The 22,942-nt window shown below is 37.4% G+C and overlaps 2 protein-coding genes across 2 annotated transcripts; one reads left to right on the top strand and one right to left on the bottom strand.

Moving 5' to 3' along the window:
• Positions 1–63: 63 nt before the first annotated feature.
• On the top strand, positions 64–10,031 carry LOC148078054 (transcription factor A, mitochondrial-like). The gene is made up of 7 exons (XM_087794613.1): positions 64–281; positions 7,525–7,658; positions 7,729–7,799; positions 7,878–8,000; positions 8,828–8,923; positions 9,299–9,355; positions 9,435–10,031. Exons 1-7 carry the CDS (start codon positions 196–198, stop codon positions 9,621–9,623), a joined length of 756 nt encoding a protein of 251 aa, XP_087650739.1. The 5' UTR covers positions 64–195; the 3' UTR covers positions 9,624–10,031.
• A 228-nt stretch (positions 10,032–10,259) lies between these two features.
• LOC148078053 (DNA-directed RNA polymerase III subunit RPC4-like) lies at positions 10,260–21,597 on the bottom strand. Its single transcript, XM_087793981.1, has 9 exons — positions 21,566–21,597; positions 21,317–21,455; positions 11,759–11,805; positions 11,538–11,689; positions 11,343–11,467; positions 11,070–11,173; positions 10,766–10,976; positions 10,467–10,619; positions 10,260–10,397 (listed from the first exon to the last, which is right to left on the bottom strand). The coding sequence occupies exons 1-9, from the start codon at positions 21,595–21,597 to the stop codon at positions 10,260–10,262; spliced, it is 1,101 nt and encodes a 366-aa protein (XP_087650107.1).
• Positions 21,598–22,942: the final 1,345 nt, after the last annotated feature.

The raw sequence follows: 22,942 nt of genomic DNA, 5'->3' as shown, positions 1-22,942 counted from the left end.
GCACTAGAATATGGAGTCTATCTTACATCGTACGCCGTGAAGAAGAAACTCCCACAATCCACCGGTGCAGGTTGAGGCGACTTATGCTGCTGCATGTCAATAAGAAAACGCTACTGTATGCTTTTCTAAAGCAAAACATCCTTCTTAAGTACACGTTTATCCTGATAAAAAGATAAGACACGTGTAAACGCCGGCATGGCTCCTTTAGGCTTCATAACAGCCAGTGTGGGTCTGTTGACGAAGACCTTCAGCGTCTTTTCTTGTACGAGACCCCTGACGAGGTGAGTGTCCTGAACCGGAAAACTCTGTGGACAATAGTAAACATATCTTTGTCATGCTATGTTAAATTTAAATAAAATGCTATTAAGTTGACTATAGTAACAAGGGGCGACACATTTTGGCCTTGACTTCTTAACATGTAAACTGTCATGTGATCCAGTCGATACAGTTGCAGTCTTATGTTTATTCCAAGTACTCGCATAGATTCACACTTATGTATCTAAAGACCCGGTTCTCATTCTGTGATCGTAGTAACACGCACTCATTACATCTCCCTTCTTTGAGTTATTATGGAGATATAACATATTTTAATAATGCCTTTTTAATATAAACTATAACTTGTGATTACAAGAACATCTGTTTGACTTTGGGGTAGACTGCCCCCAATCCACGGTGATGTAGGGATTATTACTTAAGTAAAGTTAAGTAATAAACTTAAGTAAAGTTGGCTCGATATTGACAGATTCGATCTTTGCGCTCCAATACCTCTTAATACGAGTTATTAAAAATAACAAAGCCCGATTTACTTTGATCACTGTTACACTAGCTATTTACTACACCCTCCCTTTTTAAGAAAACGTGCGTTGATCGCACGTAAACAACAAAAATAGCGTGAACGAGCCTCCGCAGGCGCGTCATCAGATGAGGGACCGTCTACAAATTACTTACACTGACAAAAATGTAGTGTTGAAAAGTATTGTCTGATTTTAACCAGCAGACCTTCTTTCAAACGTATTTTTTCCACAAATAACTAACCTTCATATATTTTCACTCCAATCGTTTTTTTTTTTTTTTTTTACATTTTAGTGTATTGTTTTAGTTATTAGTTATTTAGTTATTAAATGCACTATTTATTAACCATTTTTTAATTACAACTGTTATGGGCAGCACATTTTGTCACAATCATCCATATCATGTTACTTTACTATTTAGTTATTTGAATTTCTTCTAAATTCTTTCATATCTATATTTACATGAAATCTTTCATAAAAACGTTGTAATATAAACGTATTGAAAGCCCTGTTGGTCACCAAATTCATGTCACTTATGCAGTACTTCCATATCAAGTTACTACACCCATTATTTTTTTTAATTTCTTCTTGAAATTTTCATGCAATTCATTCATTTTTCGTGCAATATTTCACATACATTTTTTAATAGCTTTGTAATTACAACTCTGATGGTCACCAAATTCATGTCACTTATGAAGTACCTTCATATCAAGTTACTACACTCATTAGTTTTTTTTAATTTCTTCTTGAAATTTTCAAAATCACCTTTTTTTGTGCAATATTTCACATATATTTTGTAATAGCTTTGTAATTAAAACTCTGATGGTCACCAAATCCATGTCACTTATGAAGTACCTTCATGTCAAGTTACTACACTCATTAGTTTTTAAAATGTATTCTTGAAATCTTCAAAATCTCTATTTTTGTGCAATATATCACATACATTTTGTAATAGCTTTGTAATTACAACTCTGATGGTCACCAAATTAATGTCACTTATGAAGTACCTTCATATAAAGTTACTACACTCTTTTGTTTTTTTAATTTCTTCTTGAAATTTTCAAAATCACCTTTTTTTGTGCAATATTTTACATACATTTTGTAATAGCTTTGTAATTACAACTCTGATGGTCACCAAATTCATGTCAATTATGAAGTACCTTCATATCAAGTTACTACACTCATTGGTTTTTTAAATTTCTTCTTGAAATTTTAAATATGACTATTTTTGTGCAATATTTCTCTTACATTTTGTAATAGCTTTGTAATAACAACTCTTGATGGTCACCAAATCCATGTCACTTATGGAGTACCTTCATATCGAGTTACTACACTCATTACTTTTTCAAATTTATTCTTGAAATTTTCAAAATCACTTTTTTTGTGCAATATTACATATACATATACAAACCAATGAGTGTAGTAACTTGATATGAAGGTACTTCATAAGTGACATGAATTTGGTGACCATCACAATTGTAATTACAAAGCTTTTACAAAATGTATGTGAAATATTGCATGAAAATATTGATTTAAAAAAGAAATGTAAAAAACTAATGAATGTAGTAACATATATATGGAGGCCCTTCCTTAGTCACATGAACATGGTGACCATAAAAACTAAAATTAAGGAGTTATAAAGACGTGAATTAAAAGAAGTCAACCCCTTTTCAGTGTTCGTCTATTGGAGGACGGACCCTTATACGCTGTCTCACTTGCCGCCTGCATAGAGATCCGTGTATTTTATCAGGACAATAGGACGAAATATTTTAAACGCACGTTTTGTAGTCAATACAGCAGGTGACTCTGATTAGAAAAAGGTAAGATTTGTAATTCAACACCTTAGCGTTCCCGAGTTATTAACGCACAAAGATCGAATCTGCCAATATCGAGCCAGCTTTACTTAAGTGGGATTATTCTGCCCTCGGTAATCACCGGTCCTAAACAAACATTCAAATGTTGATCTTTCAACAGTTTCTGGAACCTGATACATTTTTTTTAACACATTTAATAAACATTTTAGGTCTCTCTAAACCTCCGGGGATGTCTAGCTTCACGGCCTCTAGAGGCCAGTCTGGTTACAGTTTCTGTAACAGACCATGATTGTGGTTTGTCCTGCAGTGATCTTGCTTCTCTGTGACCCGGCATAGCACAGGAACTAGATGTTTTGATCGAGACGTCTTCACACTGCTGTTCTTCACCAGTAGCGTGATTGATGTCTGGATTCAACTGCAGGTGTCTCCTGTTCTGACGCATCACTGCACGGTTCCCCGTTTCAACAAGATAGGAACGTGGTTTAGCTAATTCTTCAGTCACAGTTGCTGGAATCTTCCAATCCTTCTCCCTGTCCAACCTAACTTTGACTTTCTGTCCTGGTTGTAGTGGCACCAGCGGTAGTGCAGAGTTCCTGCGATTGTAAAAGAACTCGTATGCTCGCTTAGCTCGAGAATCTCTCATCAGAACTTGGTCATGGTCCACTAGATCAGATTGTAGTTTTTTCTCTTGCATGGGAACAGTGGTGCAGATCTGCCGACCTAACATCAGCTGGGCTGGACTGGCACCTGTAGCTGACACAGGAGAAGCTCTGTAACACATCAGAACCATGCATGGGTCAGGCTGCTTCAGAATCCGCTTGGCTGTTTGAACAGCTCTTTCTGCTGCTCCGTTTGCCTGGGGGTAATGTGGGCTGGCAGTTTTGTGATCAAACCCATAGTCTCTGCCGAATTCTCTTAAGTCTGATGATGAAAACTGTGTACCATTGTCACTCTCTAACACTTGTGGTATTCCCCACCTGGCAAAGATACTTTTCAGTGTATTGATGACTTGAAGGCTTGATATGGAAGGTAAGTGCAATGTCAATGTATCTTGTTTAGTAGTCAACTACTACGAGATAAATCTTCCCTTCTAATTCACACAAGTCGGTCGCAATCCTTTGCCACGGTCCCTCAGGACGTGGAGTGGTGATCAGAGGTTCACTTCTTTACTTGGGTTTTTGCTCAATACAGAATTTACACCTCATCAGTGTCTCTTTTATTTCTTTGCTGATGCCAGGCCACCAAACACTCGTCTTGCTCTCTCTCTGCACTTGGTCAACCCCAGGTGTTCCTCGTGTATCTGTTTTATCACATTGGCTTTTATTTGCATCTGGATTACTATCCGGTCTTGGTACAGGACAAGTCCCTCCTCTGACTCTGTGAAATGGTCTCTAGCTTTGAAGTATGCCTGATGGATTAAGTAAGCACTCATCTTACGTGACCAACCCTTCCGAATGTAGATGATGACTGTTTGCAGATCTGAGTCCACCTTGGTTGCCTTTCTGCTCTCACGGAGTTTATCAGATGAAATAGGTTTGTTTGTCGCAACAGTTTGGACGTATGCCTTCACGTCTCTCTCTGTTTCTGGTTCCGAGTTGCTCAGCGGGCTCCTCGACAGTGAATCAGCTACGATAAGCTGTTTTCCTGGAATGTGGACAGCTTTAGCATTGAATCTCATGAGTCGCATCAAGAATCTTTGGCATCGCATTGGTGTTCTGTCCAGATTATATGAATTGATCAGTGGCACTAATGGTTTATGATCTGTTCGAACGACAAATCCATCCATTCCTTGAAGATATCTAGCAAATCTTTCACAGGTCCAAACTGCTGCCAGACATTCCTTCTCAATTTGAGAATACCTCTTTTCTGTCTCAGTCATTGTCCTTGAGCAGAAAGCAACAGGTTTCAGTTGTCCGTCTTGCTCTTGTAAAAGTGCTGCTCCCAAAACATAGCTGCTTGCGTCTGCGGTGACAACTGTTTTGTTGTGTACATTATAGTAAGCGAGAACTGGTGCTGATTTAAGCATCGCTTTAGCTTTTCTTAGTGCTTGCTCTTGGGATTCTCCCCATGTCCACACACTTTATTCTTGAGCAAGTCAGTGACTGGATGTAAAGTCGTTAAGAGCTTTGGAAGGAACTTTCCAAGATTGTTTGAGCCCCAACATTTTTCTCAGCTCTCCAACATTTGTCGGACTTGGCATCTCCATAATAGCTTTCACCTTGCTTGTGTCTGGTTTTATTCCCTTTTCGCTTATTATGTGACCAAAGTAGTTGATTTCTGACAGTCCAAGGTTAAACTTAGACTTATTAAGCTTCAACCCAGAACGTTTGATGGTCCTCAACACCTTTTTCAAGCGCCGATTATGCTCCTCCTCATTTGCACCGTACACAGGAATATCATCCATTACTGTGACAAATCCATCATGATCTTTCAGTAGGTCGGTCATTAGTCTTTGGAATATCTCTGGGGCAGAGGATATTCCGAATGGCAAGTGTCTGAAGCAAAACCTCCCCATTGGCGTTATGAAGGTTGTTCACTTCTGGCTATCGGAGTCGAGAGGAATTTGCCGAAACCCACTGGATGCATCTAATGTGGAGAACACTTTAGCCTTTTTCTAACTTTGGTGGGATGTCGTCTAAAGTGGGAAACATGCATCTCTCCCTCTTTACTGCTTTATTAAGGCTTTTCAGATCGACACACACTCGAACTGCATATTTGTTCTTAATCTCCACAGGCACCATTGACGCGCACCAGTCAGTTGGCTCTGTGACACACTCAATTATTCCCAAGTTAAGCATACGTTTAGCTCGGCTTCCATCTTAGGCAAAAGTGGAAATGGCACTCTACTAGGTGTTGTCAAAACTTAGGGCTCTGCTTCCGGTTTTAATTCTATTCGGACTGGACCACATTCAAGCAGCCCTATTTCTCCAAATACTTCACTGGACACTTCTGTTTTGACAGCATTAATCCTCATCAACATGCCCATTCTCTTGGCAGCCCCTCACAGGTTCTGTGAGAAGGATCCCTTAATTACCGTCACCCAAAATGCATATTTTTGCCCCTTATACAGGCTGTTCTCTAGGAATTTTCCTATACAGGTCAACTCCCCTCCTGGACTTGTAGTACTGCGTCCAGTCTTAATCAGCCGGGGTGTTATTGGCAGTTTGCTGAAGGTTTGTAGAGACTTTATAGTGATATCTGCTCCTGTGTCAATCTTGAAATCCACCAGATAGACGATGAGTGGCATGTGTGTTTACCAGTGAACAACTGAGTCATGCTGATCAATCATTGGTGTCTTTTCATGCACAGTTTTCACTTCTCTCACCATCTTAGTTTTGCAAACACTCTCAAAATGTCCCATTTTGTTACATCTCCTGCATCTTTTGTTTTGGGAGCTGGACACATTTTCTCTTTTCTGTGTGTCCTATTGCACCGTGAGCACTTATTCTGGTCGTTATTTTCACGTTTATTTCTCCACTGATGCTGATCAGACTCTCTTTTCCTGCTCATGTGATGTGAAACTTTGTTTTTGACAGCATTTAATAAGCAATCAGATCACATTTCAACACTTTGCTTTTTAATCTGCTCGCCCTGATGAGCCACTTGGATCGTTTTCTCCAGGTTTAGGTCTGCCTCAAGCTGTAGCCTCTGAGAAACGTCACCGTCTATCAGAAGATCACAATACGGTCCCGTATTTGTTCGTCTTTTGTTACGCCAAATTCACAATGTCGAGCTTCGAAGCCACTCGAAATCGGACAAATCGTCATCTCCACACCGACCGTTCCACTGGCTGTGAAAAATCAAATTGTTCCGCTGGTACAAACTTTGCCATAACTCCTTTTCATGTGATCCAGTAATCCAGTCGATATAATTGCAGTCTTATGTTTATTCCAAGTACTCGCATAGATTCACACATGCATCTAACGAACCGATTCTCATTCTGTGTGACCTCTCACGTCACCTCCATTACCGTAGTAACACATAAACACGCACTCATTACATAAACAAATATAATTTTCTGAAGGGAAATACAGGTTAAAGGGAACTATTCTGTTAAAAGTGTGATCTAGATACGACCATTAACTTACCACGGTTATGTTCTACCTACAAATTAGGTCATTTGGTCATTTTTAATGCATGTCCAACTACATCGGATTTTAATTGCTTGTAACTTATCTTATTGACACTTTTTACTCTGTTGAACACATGACATGATACTTATTTGAATGCCATTAAGAGAAATAGAAAGAAACGATATGAGACAGTAATGAAAGAAGTAGCCACCATTAAATGGCTGTCTTTGTGCTTGGTTCTATTTTTCTATTGCTTATTTTGTGTACTTCCACCATAAAATGCTGTGTTTACAAAACTGGCAATATAGGTTCCTGATTCTTAAATCACAACCATTCTAAAGTCGGTGGACCGACATGACACTGTTATGTCTATAAGTTTGTTTCTATACAATATGGTCAGTTTATTTCATGTGAAGTTAGTGGGCTGAACAATAACTTTGATAAAACTAAATTAATGTAAGTTGGTAAGTATCAGGTGATACAATATATTGCGATACTGTAGAAAAAAATATATTCTTGTAGTATTGTTTCAGGTTTTCCAGACCGCATGGACTTTAAAACTTTCATTTGATCTGAAACCAATTTTTTTTTTTAAAAATCAGCACTAAAATCAGCTGGTGTCGACTGTATCCTCTTGTCCTCAGTCATCACCATGATTATTGTGACTATGATAAATTGTACACTACTGCTAAACCAAACTGCTCCATCTGTTAACCCTGTTTTAGGTTTAGGTGCCTCAAGTTTGACTTTCCTTTTTGTATATTATGCTTCAGGTATTGACTGAAATCACAGTAAAATGTTAAATCCTAATTTTTCTTGAATATCGTTCTACATTTGTGTATTCAGAGTTCTCTCTGCAACATACAAGGCCCCTGTCAGATGTCTGACGACACCCAGCGAAGGACCTCCGAAGAGACCAATTAACAGTTACTTGAGATATTTAATGCAGCAGCAGCCGATCCTGAGCAAACAGAACCCAAGTAATTACATTCAGCCAATGAGCATCTTGAGGAAGTTTTGTCTCATTAAAATGATCACATCATCCGACAGGTTTTACATTATTGGAAATCACACAGAAGATTGCTCTTCAGTGGAAGATACTGAGTCCAGAACAAAAGAGGGTATTTGGTCTTAAGCGTATTAAACAACCTTGCGATTTAACCAAAAGCTGACCTGTCATTTTTGTCCCTCCCTGGCAGCCTCACGTGGAAGCATATGAACGAGACAAGGAGAAGTTTAAACTGGACATTCAGAGATATAATGACCAACTGACTCCTGCTCAGATCGAACTAAAAGCCAAGGAGAGGAAGTACAGGAAGAAGGTAAGAATTCTGAAAATGTTGACGGATGACAAATTATTGTTTACCACCTTTAAAATATGTTTTAAAGAATATCTCTTCTTGCATCGAGAGGATATTCTGTTGTAACAAAGTAGTAAAAAAATTGTCTGACCCGCTTCCGTTTGGAATTAGGAATTAGGTAATGAAGGCATCATGTGGTGCACACTGGGCAATAACCCTTTTCCGATTGGATGACCCTTCCATACCACTATCCAATCAGATCGCCTTATTAATCATGTGACCGTGTTGTTGTGTTGGGCTTAGAAATCTCCAGTGTTGCTTACGTTCAGCTCTGAAACTCCGTCTAAATCAGCAAGAACAGACGAAATCGCCTGTTCAATCAAGCTACTAGTATCGCTAGCGTTGGCTTCCGTGTCGGCCATGTTGATGATGATGTGAAGCCCTGACGATGGGGCGGAAATAGCAGGGACCAATCAGCGCGCTTCGTCAACAGTTGGGAAGAATTTTCTAATTCCAAACGGAAGCGGGTCAAGCGATCCCAGAATATCTTCTTAGGGTAGCCATTGTAGGAGCCCCCTTGGTGTAAATATGACGGCACCCAGGCTACATTCAAAGCAGAACAATCACCTTTTATTTTACTTAAAAATGCTCTTAGAACTTGGAACACCTCAAATATATAGTTTCATAGTAATTGGTTGTTAAATGGTTGTTGGCAAGAAGGTGAAAATGTATGTGAAATGTTCAGACAACACGTGTACTTAACAGTTGTTGGGCTTCAATAACTCTGTTTATTTCTGAAGAATAAGATGACATCAGTGACAAAGTTGCTTCATTTCTTCCTAATGCAGGAACTAACCCACTTCGGCAAACCCAAACGGAGTCGTTCTGCTTTAAACATCTTCATGTCGGAGCACTTTGCTGAAGCTGAAGGAGACATCGCACTGGTTAGTTATCTGTGACACCTTTACATCTTTGTTGTTGACATTCCACTCCTAAAACATTGGCAATTATTTTTATAGGTTTATATTTTAATAACCTATGCATATTTCCCTCTTTAATACTCTTTAATGTTTCCACAAAATGACTTCAGTTCACAGGAAGTAACAGCAAATATCAAAGCATTATTACACTTAGTGAAGGGCTTAATGAATCATAGATGGATGGATGGATGGATGGATGGATACACTTTATTGATCCATCTCTTTTGGGAAATTGTTTATTTGAACCAATCATCACAGCAAATATCAAATGATGCTTGTGAAAAGGTACAGTTCTGTTGATAAATCTGGTGTTGAGCTCTCATTATTTGTTTAATGAAGGTCAAGTTAAACTCTTTGGCCGATAACTGGATAAATCTTCTCGGCAACCAAAAGCAGGTGAGTTGCTGGTTTGTTAGCTTCTATCTTGAGCGACTAAAACTGTGATGCTGAATGTTTTTTTTAAACCAAACATCAGGTCTACAGAGATCTGGCCGATAAGGATAAAATCCGGTACAAGAACGAGATGAAGTTGTGGGAGGACAGGATGGTTGACATTGGACGGGCAGACCTGGTCAGATGCGGAATTATGGCCACCCAAAATAAAATGTCAAAAAAAAGAACAAAGAAGAAGGTTGCTGTTGTTGCGAAGAAGAAAACTACCTGAAGAAGACAAAGACTCCAAAGAACAGCTCCAACAAACACTGTACTTAGTTTGGAAAAAAATTGTCATGAAGGTTAAACACGTTCAGTGCTGTGTATCAATAAACAGCATAAGAGTAATAAAGCCATTTCCTGTTAAAACCCACTTTGGTGCCGTTGAAATTGACATGTTTTTTAACGTTCAACTGAGTAAAACCACATGATTGAAGCTTTAAACGGAAAGAACCCGTGTACATTGTTCCCTTAATCAAATATAACCAGAGCAGCAGATATTGTAACGATTTTCAGAACGTTAAAATCATGTCTGACTCAAAAACTTTTTTATGAAACGTTGTTGTTCTGCTGTTGACGGCCAGTTTTTTTGTGTCATGTATCTACTGATTAAACATTTACATTTGAATCAAGAGAAAAAGCCTCATTACTTTTTATATCCCTGTAGCTTTGGTCATCTCTAAGAAAAGGAAAGTGAATACTCACTTTTGAACTGTGCATCATGAAGCAAAACAATTATGGCCTTTGACACGATTGAGCTGTTTTAATATTTTTGCTTGACCTTTACAAAAAGAGCTCTTACAGAAGAAATGGTGAAAAGTAGCTGCCAAGTAAGAAATTCTCCAGAGCTGAACCCCTGCTGTGTTGATCAGGACATTTGCTGCTGAGCCACAGTCTGAGCCAGCAAAGCTTGAAAGTTTGGAGTCAACACCAGTTTGTGCTCCACGTTTCCCAGAACCATCATGTCACCAGTTTTGCCTTCAGAGAGTTGGACAGATACCAGTTGCTATGGTGACAGAAGCACGGAGTTAATGACACCAGGAACATAATGCCGACATCACATTAGACCAAGTACCTGCAGGAAGGAGAAGGCAGCTCCTTCTGTGACATCGAGGACAACGTCACCCAGTTTCAGCTCCACCTTCCCGGATTTCCTGATTTGGAGTTTTCCCAGGAGCCCCTCTGAGAACTCGGACATTGCCAGGGTCCGCTCTTTCACACTGGCCAGCTAGACACAATAAGATGCAGTTCATTTAAGAAGACTGTGGCACAGAATAGTCCAGTCCAGTTGAATGTGTGACCACACAACAGTAATGGAAACATAAAAAAAAAAACATGTACAGATGTGTGGCCTGTTGGGTCAGCAGAACTCACTTGTGTTTGTGTCTGCTCAGGCCTCTTATATGTTGATTTGACGTCCTTTTTGACATGCTTTTCCTCTGGTGCCTGAGAAGCAGGCCTTCGGTCTACAGGCAAACAGTCAGGTAGCTGCATGAAGAAGAGCTCCTCCCTGCCAGATACCATTAGGTCCTGAAGCAGGTGGACTAAGGAATCATTCCTTCCAGGACCCTCATAAGAATGAGACCTCAAAAGACCTCATCAAAAGTCAAACGTCTTTTCAAATGTGTAAGAAAAACATAAAAGCTTGTTTAAGTCAGAGGACAATAGAGTCTTTCACTTACTTAAAGTGCATGTGGGTGCTTCAATGCTTGTGGACTTGCTCAATGGAAGCAGAATGGGCTTGAGTTTGGCATCATTTCTGAAGCCAGGGTCGTCTATGAACTGACAAAAGGACAACATTAATTTCAATCTGGATGATTATGATGTTAGATTGACTAGAGGAGTGTAAGACTTTGAGATTGACTGTTGTATATAAAAACAAAACCACTTCTGAGACAGGATGACTGCGTAGTAATTTGTGGACCACAGATCAATTTCCAGTCTTACTTACACCGTCTCTCTGCAGTTTACTCAGTATGTCGTCCTCCCTCTCCTCCGACTCCTCTCTTTCTTTGTTTACAACTTTGCTGAGAGCAGACTTGGAGGAATATCTCTTGTCGGCGTCCACACTCCACCCTGCAGACACCCTCAGGTGAGTCAACGGCCGCACAAGATCATTGGGCTAAAACAAGATCCAGACACACACCTGATTTACGGTCTATGCTGGCAGGACCCTGCTCAAAAATGAAGTGAGACTGGATAGTCCGAGGCTCTTTCCTTCTTCCTCGGCTCTCCCTCCGCCTCTCATCCCTCTGTCTTCTCTCTTTCTTCGGAGCCGCATGGACTTCTTCCTTGAACCTTGAGAATTAAGATATCCAGAAGAACCAATACACAGACAGCAAACAGTGAAGGAAGAATGTGACTCACTCTTCTTTGCTCTTTCGTACAGCATGGACATTTGGCTCGATGGTTTTCTTCAGGGGGGAACAGAAGAAAATATCAGTCTGTTATTGATTCATTGGTTGCCAAAATTGTTGTAGAGTTTTTTAATCTTAGTGAACAGCAAGTATTTTATTTTTTTTATTTTATTAAAATAAAAATCATCTGCTGTATATGATAAATTGACTAAAAAGGTTTTGGACCCAGATATTATCTAGTCTCTCTGCTGTCTGATCTATTTAGAGCAGAGATCGGCAATTGGATTTCTTTGAGCTGCCATATTATTGACAGTTATAAGAGGCAGAAAAGTAATAAGAAAGAAGGGAAGGAAACATTATAAAACGAATAAATAAAAGGACATTGTTAAATACGCTATAGCCTTAATCTGATTGTATTTCATTATTGTGATCATTTGATTATTTTAACATTTATTTTATAAAATAAAGAAAAGAAAACACCATATTTAATATATTTTAAAATGTCATATTAAATTGCCATTAAAGAAGTTGTTAGGACTGTATTTTAAAAAGCAGATATTAAAAGAAAACAGGAGTAAAAGGTTCTATACCTAGAAATAGAAAGACACGGGGGCTTCCGGGTGAACACCGATGTAATGGCAGCGTGGTGAAGTAGCTCTCAATAGAACCTGATAAATTGACTAAATAACCCCCCACAAATGGAGAAATTTCTAAAGAATGGACATTTTAAATAAAGGGGGCAAAGAACGCGCTCTCTGCCGGCAGCTCTTCAGGTCGACAGCTCCGGGAGAGACGGTTTCGGACGATAGAAACATCACTATATTTAACGCAAATTTCCGGGCCGAGGGTTCCTCCCCCTATCGCCCTATTGGTTCCTTCAAACTCCCTGTGTCACGACCTGTGGAGACTCCTAATTTGTTTCCTTTTCTAATCATTCAAATGTTCTTGGGTGAGGGTTTTCCTAGCCCCCCCGCCCCCCCTCCACGACCCAAGGTGTGAAAAGGGCAGACAAACAGACGTTTAAATAATCGGTGTCATGTTTCTAATTCCGTTCCAAGCTTGTCTTGAAAACAGTGTGTCTGTCTGAGTGAAATGTTGATTGTGAATGTGTATTCAAACGTTTAAGCTCTTAGATGAAGCTAGTAATTTATACTTTATATTTTGATTATCTTTTAGCATTAATTTAAGTATGGTGTTTACGTATAGTGTATAATATTTTTTAATCTAACAACTCCCCCTGTTGACGTGGCCTTTATAGGTAACAAAAAAGTCTAATTTTTTAAATCAATGGTTGTTCCGCAGCAACATTTTATCGTTTTTTATCTAATATCATCATCTTCCCAACAACATATTATTATCATGTACCTGCACACGCTATATGTATAACCGAAAGTATAATCATCTGTCTGCAATATTAATTTTTTTTTTAAACGGTGACACAAGGTTTGGCCTTATTCAGAAGTGGTCTTTCATCATTCTTTCATCATGTTTCTCAGTAGTCCAGTCCATCAGCATTATCGTTATCAACATTATCTGCAGTCGGTCTGATTGTTCTTAATCTTCCATAGTCGGTGTGACTGTTCACCTTCGTCATCTAGTCCTCTTCGACATGTCCCGATTCCAGGCGTGCAGAGGAAAAACCGATCCCAGAAATCCACCTTCTTCAATCTTCTCCGAGTCCATCTTCTTCAACCTACACACAAATAACCTTCATCCAGGAGTAGCTCTGACCAAAAAAAAGTTTTTATTAATGTAATAGAATTGGGTAATTTCCCCATGTACTTATCCGCTTGTTTCTTCGGATAGGGGAAGGTGTCTGATGATACTTCTCTTTTGAGTGCGCCTACTCATCCAGGTCAGAAAATCCTGCGTTCCCTTGACTTGATTTTTTATATTCTCCACTGATTTTGACCCTGGTTGGAGAGAGTAAAACACACGTCCACTGCCCTCTGCCTGTTATCTGGCAGTATGAGCCGACCACAATACATCTTCTTTTACCCCATTTGTTTTGTTGTTCGTATTCATTTTATATTTTTATTATTTCCCTATTGGATCTATTAACATTTTTATTTTTTTATTTCTACTTTTAATATATATATATATATATATATATATATATATATATATATATATATATATATATATATATATATTTTTTTTTTTTATTTCTTCTTTAGTTTATTTTAAATCTAGTTTAGTTCAGTTTTAGTCTTAATCTAAATTAGTTAATTCTTTCTGTTATGTAGTTTAAGTTTTAGGTTCATTCTTAGTTTTTGTTTGCTTCTCTTTTCATTTTTATTTTCTTTTCAGGTGTTGGTGCCACCACCTGCTATGTCCTATTCCAGGTATCTCCACCTGAATGCAAATATAAACCTGGATCCTCCATGACCTTTGTTAGGTCAGTTTTCAGGCTTCCTTTGTCTCCTTCAACTATATCCTTCAAAGGAGAACTAGACATATTCGTTAAATACAAGAAAAACATAAAACTTTTATTTTTGCAGAATTGAAACTGGGGTGACCTCACCTGTGCTGAACTTTGGAAATCATTCCTTTACCATTCAATTAACACCTACATCTATTTTATATGAAACCTTTTAAGTTTTCTTTTTCAAATTAATATCACTACTATTTATTTATGTTGCTAAGACTTCTCTGCCAGAACCATGCCTTTTAAATGAGAATGTCAAGCATTGTACAGTAAGGATGCAAGTGTAACCATTTTCACTTTGAATGATAAATTAAATTTCTGTAATTAACAAATTTCTGATAAAAAAAATGTATATCTCATGGGCTATGTAATGCAATGTTTTTTCAAAACCAAATAGAATCCTCTGTGCATCACCGTCTTCCCCCGAAAAACATCTTTCCTTTTGACCAAATGTTTTTATCATTAATTATCCATAGACCTTTCTTAATTGACCATTTCAGCAACTGATTCACACCTCCACTTCTACTCAAAATGTTTCTCCTTACCTACAACTTACAACTTATGGACACAGGAGTCACTTTCTCCATGAGCCTGACATCATCTCCCCCGCTGCACCACTACTCATGTTGAATTGTTTACAACCTGTGGAATGTCAGCAGGGGTCCGCGTCCTTTGTTTTAACTGTCCTCACAACACAACTCGCTCCAGCCAAGAAATTACACAACTTAACACATTCAGTTAGTGATAGCCATAAAATTGAATTCCTTTGTCTTGCTGATAATTAATCTGTCATTTTTAGCTTTTCTTTCTGCTACCACTGAGGATTCATATCAGGTAGGGGCAGGTGATGCCGGCCTCTTCTACTCGGCTTGCGGAACTGTGGTCCTGCATGACTACTAAAAAATCGACATCCCCTTTTTATTTTAAGAGATTTGTAATATGCTGGGATCTGTGGGTAGAAAGGACATTCATTACTCCAGTGACCTGGTTGTCCACATGAAAAGCAGCAGTCGTTGACTGGTGTGAAATACTGTTTGGCTGCAGCCATTTGCGGCCGCTGTTCAGCTTCCCCATCTTTGTGCATGCATGACATCAGTTCATTCACATCCATCTTTGTAGGGAACACCTTTCTCATGGCCCTAAATATTCGTTTTGCATGATGAGAAAAAAGTGCTTGATATGGCTCCATATAAGTTCCTGCTTTTTCCTCTATTTTTAACAAATTATCAAAACCCACACATGCCATAACAATTAGTCTCCAATCTCCAACAGTCAAAACAAACCCTTCCATTTTCTTGAGGTGGACCCGTATCCATAGACTTGCTCCCATTTCTAACGGCGGAAGTTCTTCTTTCAAACATTGCACATCCATCGCACTTGCTGAGATGTAATCAGAAGAATCCCTCTTTCTTCCACTCTTCACCATTAAGGAAACTGTCCATAAGGGCCTGTTACCAATCCATCTAATCTCCCTTTCAGTGTCCCTTTCTCACCTTTTCTAGTTTTAACTTTATGTCTAGAGGGTGTCAGTGGCGTGCCTGGGTCAAGTCTATAATTACAATGTTTGTCTTGTTCCTCATTCTTGCTGCTGCTTCTTACCTCACTGTCATTTTTCTTTTTCAATTTTTCTGATTCGTCATCTTCCTCCTCACGCAGCTGCTCTATAGTTTCAAGTGTACTTGTCATGGCTGCACTCACATCTTTATCTACTTTTTCTTGTCCTTGTCTTATTGCTATTTCAAATGATCTGTTAAGTGTTTTTTCTGCTGTGTCTAACAGATCTCTTGTGAGAATTTCTTGTGTTATTATTGCTACATGATCGATTATCTCTTTTAAATTTATCATTTTTGTTTTATATATTTCATTACCATCTTGATCCTTCATCAGCTGCTCTCCTGTAAAATTGAACACAGGTGCCTTGGTGCTTACTATGTCTTTTATTACCATTTCTTTTACCATACAATTGTTCATAAGGATTAAAAGGATTTTTTTTCTGACAGTTGTGGATTTACATTTTGGTTTCCACCTTCTAGGGAAAGTGGTGGTGAATATCTTCTTCAGGCATCTCCATGTCCCAGTCAGGCAGACTTCCAACCTTTCTCTGCTTTTTAGCCCATTCATACCAGTTTTTCACAACATTTTTCCGATCCAACAGACTCATTCTTTCCACATATAAACTTACAGAGTGAAACAATACAGCACCACATGATGATCCTATTCCACGAGACTGCCATTTTACCCGCAGTTCAGATAAATCCATTTCTTATTTTATTTATTTTATTTTTTCCTTATTTATTTATATTTTATTTATTTTTACAACACAACTGTTCGTCTCCCTCTCTATAAGAGAACTGTCACGCTTCAATACCTATATTATAATCCCAAACTTTATTATGCTATGAAAATCAAAGAAAGCTATTTTTACCCTTTTAAAAAAAAACCTCATAGAACTTACAAGAAAAAACTATTTTTTAAACTAATAGAAACTAAAGAATTTCTTTACACAAAACTTGAAAAACATTTAGCATTAACGTGTTTTCACGATCACAATATAGGTACTCACTATGCAACCAACGTAAACATAAAAAACGACAAGAGTATTACAACTTGTTTCAATAAACTTGCGGCACCAACCTCGCAAGAAATGCTTTTTTTCCAAAAATATTATAACACGCTTGAATACTTATTTTCTAATGACCAAAAATCTTTATAAAAAACTTGTAATATGAAATTCACAAGCAAAAAACGTATTTTTCTAACCAATAGAAGTCTACGGTAGTTGACCGTAAAACTACTTTTTCATATAACTTGGTAAAGACCAAGTAAGCCGTTTTTACTCTTTATTTTTTAAAATAAACTCGCAGCATAAAACTTATAAGAAAAAAACTATCTTTTTTAGCCAAAAAAAAATCAGAAAGCTTATCTATAAATTTCTTTATTTAAAACTTGAAAATCACACATTAGCGTTAACGTTGCATTAATCAAGAAAGTTGTTTTTTGTTTTTTATCATAATATAAGTATTCGTAAGGCAGCGTAACCTATACAAGCCTTTTTAAAGAAAACATTCCATTCATACTCTCGGGGGTTAAGCGTCTCTAAAGGGGTGAAGATAGATGCCTCTACAACGTGCCAATAGAGATAAATTTGCCACAATTTTATTCAATCTGCGGTTACTTTATGTGCCCAGAGTCGTAACGGAAAACCACACCACAACAACAAGCTATCTTCTTGTTTGCCTTACAAGCGGAACAATGCACAACTCATCCAACTCACATGGCTTCAGACATCGATTAACTCAGCCAGACGAAACTGAGGAGTCATCCTCGATGATAACTTTTGTGGAGAACCTGCTTCGTGAAGGACTTGGGATGACACCCCCCCCCCCCCCCCCCCGCGAATTCGGTTCGGGGGGTTTTCCCTTCAAGCCTGAGACCCCTCCTTTGGGAGTCACTCAAGTTGTTTGTAATATTGAGTTTGTTTGTTTTTTCTGGCTTTGTTGATTCGTTTTTGGTTTTTGAGGGGGGGAGGGAGCATACCAGTTTTGTGAAATTGTTCGAAAAGGACACCAGTAATGGATAAAAGATCAATAAATATTGTTTCGTTTAATATTAACGGCGTACTCAACGTACTTAAGAGGGCGAAGATTTTGTCAAAGAACACGTCTATTTTGCTTCTCATAGTTCAGTAAGAAGGAGGGGGGTGGCAATCCTCATAAATAACGCAGTAAATTACCAGCACATTTCAGAGTATAAAGATAATGAAGGTAGATTTATAATAATTACAGGTAAAGTTGAAGATGATTTGGTGAGTTTCATTCACGTGTATGTTCCACCTGGGAGTGACTGCTGCTTCTATAAACGTTTACTTGAAAAAATGACAACAAAAAGCCAAGGGATGCTGATTTGTGGGGGCGACTTAAATATTCGACTTAACCCCAAAATGAACTCATCTAATGGCAAGGCAGACACAAGAAACATCAAAAAGTTCAACAATATTATGGAAGAAGTGGGAATTATTAATACTTCTACTTCTACTACTCAAAAAGTCGAGAATATACTCAGCAGCTCATAATGTTTACTCTCGCATTGACTATTTCTTCATGTTTAAAACGGATCTGCAAAGGTTAAATAATTGTAAAATAGGCCTAAGATAGGTATTTTCCGACCACGGTCCTGTCTATATGACTGTTTGTCTTTGTAAAAAGCGTAGATCTACAGTTTGGAGACTAAATTCAAACATTTTAAATAGCCACGCAATTTAAGATAAACTGAAAGCTGAAAATGAAGATTATTTAGAATTAAATGATAACAAGGAAGTATCACCACCCACACTCTAAAGGCTGTGTTGAGGGGTAAAATAATTTCTCTTCATATGAGAAGAAAATTAGGCAACAAAAACTTGGAATTGGAAGACAAACTGAGGACAACTCAAATGAAACACTTTCATTCCTTAGATGATGACACTAAATTGAAAGTTCAAAAACTAAGAAAAGAAATAGATGAAATAAATACACATGAAATACAAAAAAAAAAAACTTTTCACCAAGCAAAAATACTACGAGGCTGGTGGAAAATCTCCTGTCCTACAAATTGAGAAAACAGCAAGCTGACCGGTCTATAAACAAAATCGGAGACCCCACAACTAATAAAGTGGAAACTAATCAACAAAACATTCAGAAATGTTTCTTAAAATTTTATGAAATGCTCTATACTCAACCTCAAACAGCTAATGTCCACCAGATTGACAAATTATTATCCCAAATTGAGCTTCCAAAGTTTAGAAATGAAAAAAACGAAAAATGAACTTAAAAAATTACAGAAAATGAACTTCGATCTGCAATTAAAAGATTAAAAGTAGGGAAATCCCCCGAGTGGTACAAAATAATGCAAGCTCAACTAATTACTACACTCCTGAGAACATTTAACTGGGTTTTAGAACATAAAATGGTACCTCCCTCATGGAGTGATCATATCTGTCATTCCCAAAGAAGGGAAAGATAATAATAATTTGTGGAGAGAGGAACAAGACAGGGGTGTTGTGCGTCACCACTATTGTTTGCCATTTTCATAGAACCTCTGGGTCAATGGATAAGGCAGAGGACAGAAGTTCAAGGGGTCATGATGTCTACGGGGGAGCAAAAGCTTGCGTTGTTTGCTGATGATTTATTGTTGACCATAACACAACCTACTCAGACACTCCCGAAAGTGATGGAGATGCTAAAAGAATACGGTCTATTATCAGGCTACAAAATCAATATTGATAAAACCCAAGTTCTAACACTGAACTATGACCCACCATCAAAAATCAGGACTATGTATAATTGGAAATGGGATGCAAAATTCATCAAATATTTAGTGGTGTCACTACCTAGACACTTGCTGAGAATGTATGACATCAACTATGGAACTTTGAGTGAAAGAATTAAGTTGGATTTATAAAGATGGGCAACTATACCTTATTTAAATCTTCCCTCAAGGATAGACTCCATCAGGATGAATATTCTGCCACGAATATTATATCTTTTTCAATGTCTCCCGGTCAAAATTCCACCAAAATAATTTATAGAATGGGACAGATTAATTTCAAGATTTGTGATGGAAGGGAAAAAACCCAGGGTCAGGTATAAAACACTGCAATTTAGTAAAGAGAAGGGAGGTATGGGCCTGCCCTGCCTTCAAGATTATTACCGTGCAGCACAGTTGAGGCCCTTAATCTGTCTCTGTTCAAGATCCTACACTGCAGGTTGGAAGAACTTGGAAGGTTCTAGCGTAAATGGTGTTCCATTCATTGCTCTCATAGCAGACAACAAGCTAAAGGATGAACTGAAGGTTGCAGATCATACTTTTACAAGCATTTTTCTAAAATCTTGGCAAGAATTGGTCAAGTCCTGCCACCTAGGGGATTCCCCGAGGATCTTGAGGTGGTGTGCCTTTGACTCAGATTTTGTGCCCAATAAAAGGGACGGCAGATTTAAGACTTGGATCTCAAAAGGTATAACTGATTATCAATCATTTATTCACAAAGGGAATTTTCAGAGTTTTGAAAACCTTCAGAAAAAACACGGTTTAGAAAAAGAGGATTTTTACAGATACTTACAAGGATAGAGGCCAATTGATGTATGTGAAAAACGATAAATAGAGAGTTTCATTTCATTATTATTATTACATTATTCGACAATTTAAACAAGAGAGCACAGGATATATAAAGCAGCGATGGGAAAAAGATAGAGATATATCGATCACAAATGAGAGCTGGGAAAAAAATGGTCATCTACAATGGTTTCCAACAAGATCAAATACATGGCGGGAGTTCTGTTGGAAGAATATTATTAGATTTTTTGTCACACCCATTCAAAAAAAACACATGGGCACGGGTGAAGCATGTTGGAGACTTTGCGAGTATAATGGAGCAAATCACTGGCATGTCTTTTGGAGCTGCAATGGAATCTAAGCTTTTTGGACAGAGATCCACAGCCATATTAACAACATTTTTGGTGTGATTCTTCCCTGTAAAGGTGAACACATGTACCTGGGTGACTTACCAATAGAAAACTGGAACAATGGAGACAAGAAATTGCTTTTCATATTGTTGGCAGCAAGTAAAAAATGTATCACAAGGAAGTGGTTACAAGTTGAACCACCCACGACACAGGACTGGATAGACATCGTTTACGACATAACATCATGGTTCTACAAGATATGGACCAAATGGCTAGAATATGTCAAACCAATTAGAAGCGATTTCATTTAAGGAGATATGTCATTTTATTTTCCATATTTGCCCTGCTTAAATGCATTTATTGATTTTCTTTTTCCAACTCTTGAAAAATATATGTATTTTGTAAAACAACTAGTTTGATGGGTATGCTCCCTGGGTCGTTTGTTTTTTTTTGTTTTTTTTTATAATTATTATAATTATTATTATTTTGCATTTCTTCATATATTTCAGCTTTCTTTTCAAATCTGTACTTTATACTTGAAATGTACCATTTTGTTATGAAAAAAAGATTAACAAAAAAAAAGAAATAGAAAGACACGGTTGTTTTCAAAACACATATTACATAAGCTCATTTTATGGTGAAATTGTGTAAATGTGCTTCTATAATTATCACAATCACAACACGTTTTAACAATTCTTACCTTCGTTTTTTTAAAAGCACCGCCTAACGTCAGGTCCCGGGTCCGTAGTGACGACGGTCTACCAAGAGGGAGCGTGCTTGGCGTTATTCCTGCCCGGTTTGATAGCATTCTGCTGAGAGGAAAGCTCGCGCTTGGTCCACTCGTAAGTCCAGAAGATATATTATTATAGATATATTTGATATAAGTATATATTATAACTGTGTATTGTTTTGATTGTTACATGATTGTCATGGTAGTACATGGAAGTACCGGGAATAAGATCCACCCTGCTGCAACTCCATTGTGGAATTAGTAAATTAAAATTATGTATATTCTGTACTGCCACCACAAGAAAATCCTAAACTTTGTTTTCAACACTGTCAATAAACATTTCTGATTCTGATTCTGAATAAATGCTTAACACGGATTGATAGTTTTACATGGAAAGACAGAAAGTTACTTATTTCTCTAATTGGCTTATATAAGTTCATTTATTTTTCAGCCTTTGATCACAAATAACATATATAAGCACAAAAGTACCAAATCTTAATCTCAATATTAGAAATAAACTTGAAAAGGTCAAAATTGACTAAAATGTGTGTTGAAGGAGTACATGCGTACTATTTAGGTTTTTGTTCATTTTAACAACAAAAAAAGAAACGCATTCAAGCAGCTGGAACACAGAATTCTGGGCTATTTTTTTCAAATACATTAGGGTCAATTCAAAATGTTATTCACATGTCTCTTTCTAAATTACATGGTGATATAGGTTGCAATGTTAAAAACTATAGAAGATACTGTAAAACATTTAAAGCTGAATAATCTGTGTTTATGTACTTTCCTCATGATTTCTCTTATGGCAATTCTATATAGGACATACACAACTAGGTCATTGGACCTCAAATCATTAAAATGTCCCTTTTGTAACTTAATGCAAAGCATATTCAGTAATTATTTAATCATTTTATTAATACATGTTTCTTAATGGTACAGGGTATAATGCAAATATATAATTATCATTATAAAAAATGATGTCTCCTTCTGTATGTTGATGAAATTAAAATTACAATGATAGCTATGGTGTCAAACTTTGTAATAAACTGTCAGTCCACTTTGATGAAGATAATATATTTCCTGCAGCAGCATATATTCATTAACAAAACAACCCAAGTGATGACGTCAGCAAACCACCACAATGTGTTGCCCCAGCTCTGTTGTAGTCCTTAAAACCAGTAGAACACAAAAACTATTTATATAAATAAAAGTAACAACCCATGATAGAAATAAATCACAATAAATTGGGAATAAAAATTAAACAATGCATTTTTAAAATGAAATAAGAGGCATTAAATTAAAGCGGGCATAAACAACGAAACAATAATCAATGAAATTAAAAACAAATATATACAATGAGATGAATAAAATAAAAGAAGAGACAAGACATTAAAGTGGGCATATGAAATGAAACAATTCATAAAATAAATTCAATTAAGATACATAACATTAGAGTGGGCATTAAAAATGAAAATGAATGAATGCAAATATAGAATAATATGCTTTCATTAAGCAAGAGTGGGTTTTGTAAATAAAGACATTCACGTCTATGTACTGGTTTTGGTGCGTAGAAACAATGAACTCTCAAACTCA

This window comes from Callionymus lyra, chromosome 6, assembly GCF_982586985.1.
Source record: "Callionymus lyra chromosome 6, fCalLyr1.hap1.1, whole genome shotgun sequence".
In the NCBI taxonomy this organism is placed as follows: domain Eukaryota; kingdom Metazoa; phylum Chordata; class Actinopteri; order Syngnathiformes; family Callionymidae; genus Callionymus; species Callionymus lyra.
Note: the sequence above shows the minus strand (reverse complement) of the source record. Positions and strands in the feature narration are given on the sequence as shown.

What these genes read in the sequence shown, in the direction of transcription:
- LOC148078054 (XM_087794613.1), top strand. Translation starts at nt 196, where the DNA reads ATGGCTCCTTTAGGCTTCATAACAGCCAGTGTGGGTCTGTTGACGAAG. An exon ending in CCTGAGCAAACAGAACCCAA is followed by an intron (nt 7,659 to 7,728) that starts GTAATTACATTC and finishes ATCATCCGACAG; the next exon opens with GTTTTACATTATTGGAAATC. An exon ending in AGAGGAAGTACAGGAAGAAG is followed by an intron (nt 8,001 to 8,827) that starts GTAAGAATTCTG and finishes TTCCTAATGCAG; the next exon opens with GAACTAACCCACTTCGGCAA.
- LOC148078053 (XM_087793981.1), bottom strand. Translation starts at nt 21,597, where the DNA reads ATGGAGTTGCAGCAGGGTGGATCTTATTCCCG. An exon ending in GTAAACTGCAGAGAGACGGT is followed by an intron (nt 11,174 to 11,342) that starts GTAAGTAAGACT and finishes TCCTTTTGTCAG; the next exon opens with TTCATAGACGACCCTGGCTT. An exon ending in CTGCCTTCTCCTTCCTGCAG is followed by an intron (nt 10,398 to 10,466) that starts GTACTTGGTCTA and finishes CTGTCACCATAG; the next exon opens with CAACTGGTATCTGTCCAACT.